This window comes from Stegastes partitus, unplaced genomic scaffold, assembly GCF_000690725.1.
Source record: "Stegastes partitus isolate 25-593 unplaced genomic scaffold, Stegastes_partitus-1.0.2 Scaffold2797, whole genome shotgun sequence".
Classification (NCBI taxonomy): domain Eukaryota; kingdom Metazoa; phylum Chordata; class Actinopteri; family Pomacentridae; genus Stegastes; species Stegastes partitus.
In genome coordinates, this window is record NW_007580528.1 from 1 (window position 1) to 1,543 (window position 1,543).

Below are 1,543 nucleotides of genomic sequence, written 5' to 3' on the forward strand. Positions count from 1 at the left end.
GTTTTCGAGTATGTTTAGGGCCTCAAAAACGCGTGTCTTTGGCACAAATAATAATAATAATCCGAGCAGTTCCAATAGGGTCTTTGCACCCTTTTGGGTGCTCGGACCCTAATTACAAAGGGGGCAAAACTAGAAAAACCTAAGAAAACTTTAAAGTAAGAACAGTGGGGGAAACCGAAGTCATCCTAATATAAAAACTAGATTAAACCAGCAAAACAGGGATTCTCTCAAAACAGGTTACAGAAGCTGAAAGGGGGCAGACGGGCTCGGGGAATCCGGGATCTGGTGAGGGTTGGGGAAAAGCTGGAACAAGGCTGGGGGCAGATACATGCTGGCTCGGGGAATGCAGGCAGGAAACCGGCAGGAAAATTCGCAGAGGACGTATGATCCCAAAAGTCGTGCACCCAGTTGTGACCGAGGCTTTAGCAGGTATGACATGTTGTACCACAAAAACAGAAATCTTGCCAGATAGTCTAGTCCGAGTAGAGTTCTGGAGGTTCAAAGTGGTTCTCCATATATAAGTAAGAAAAAAAAAAAAGGTGTTTGCTCACCATCTGAATTTCAATGTCATGGAAATTTTTAGCTCTTTCACTCTTCTACGTCAACCCCAGAGTGCAGCAGAGCATCGTTCACACACACACACACACACAGACAGACAAAATGTACACATACTATAAATATTGCTATATAGTAATGTATTTTCTGTTGTTGATTCCAGGAGAGTCCTTTATCAAATAAAACATGGGACACATGTGCCGTTGTTGGGAGTGGTGGGATCCTGACTAACAGCAGCTGTGGAAATGCGATCGACTCGGCTCAGTTTGTCATCAGGTGAGAAAGATGTCCAGTGTACAGGACTGATGGCAGCAATAATCCACAAAGTTAGCATGGAAAGTCCACATAATACTTTCTTTGCTGTTTGTTCAGGTGCAACCTCCCTCCTGTGGACAACGGATACGAAAAAGATGTTGGTATCAAGACTGACCTTGTTACAGCAAATCCGAGTATCTTTGTAAACAGGTGAGCAAGAAAATGAGTGTTTGTCACCTTAAATACATAATATTCCCTTTATATTGTTGCTTCACATCAGCCCTTTATTTACAGTTATGGGGCTCTGATGGGACAACGCCGTCCACTTGTGGAGAGTCTGCGCAGCTATGGAAACTCCCTGCTGCTGCTTCCTTCCTTTTCCTATACCTTAAACACTCCTGTGTCCATGCGGGTCTTCGATACCATCAAGGACTTTGACAGCCCCATCAGACCCGTCTTCTTAAACCCTGAATATTTCCGGAGTCTGCACCTGTTCTGGAGCTCTCAGGGGATAAAAGGACAGGGAGTGCAGCTTAGCACTGGCATCAGCATGGTCAGCCTGGCGCTGGAGCTCTGCAACAATGTTCATCTGTATGGATTCTGGCCCTTCAGTATCCACCCATATAGCCTCCACAACCTCACTAGTCACTACTATGACGACAAACGACCTAAAAGAATAGTCCACGCTATGCCGACTGAGTTTGAGCTCCTGCTGCAGCTGCACAGTCAGGGC

At 45.5% G+C, this 1,543-nt stretch overlaps 1 protein-coding gene across 1 annotated transcript in view; it reads left to right on the forward strand.

Moving 5' to 3' along the window:
* Positions 1 to 718: 718 nt before the first annotated feature.
* Positions 719 to 1,543, forward strand: part of LOC103375705 (alpha-2,8-sialyltransferase 8E-like) — a gene marked incomplete at its 5' end in the record, with an annotated part of 2,515 nt that continues 1,690 nt past the window's right edge. The window contains 3 exons of the mRNA XM_008306024.1: positions 719 to 831; positions 928 to 1,020; positions 1,105 to 1,541. Of these exons, the coding sequence (XP_008304246.1) occupies positions 719 to 831; positions 928 to 1,020; positions 1,105 to 1,541 (643 nt within the window). The remainder of the gene's footprint in view (positions 832 to 927; positions 1,021 to 1,104; positions 1,542 to 1,543) is intronic.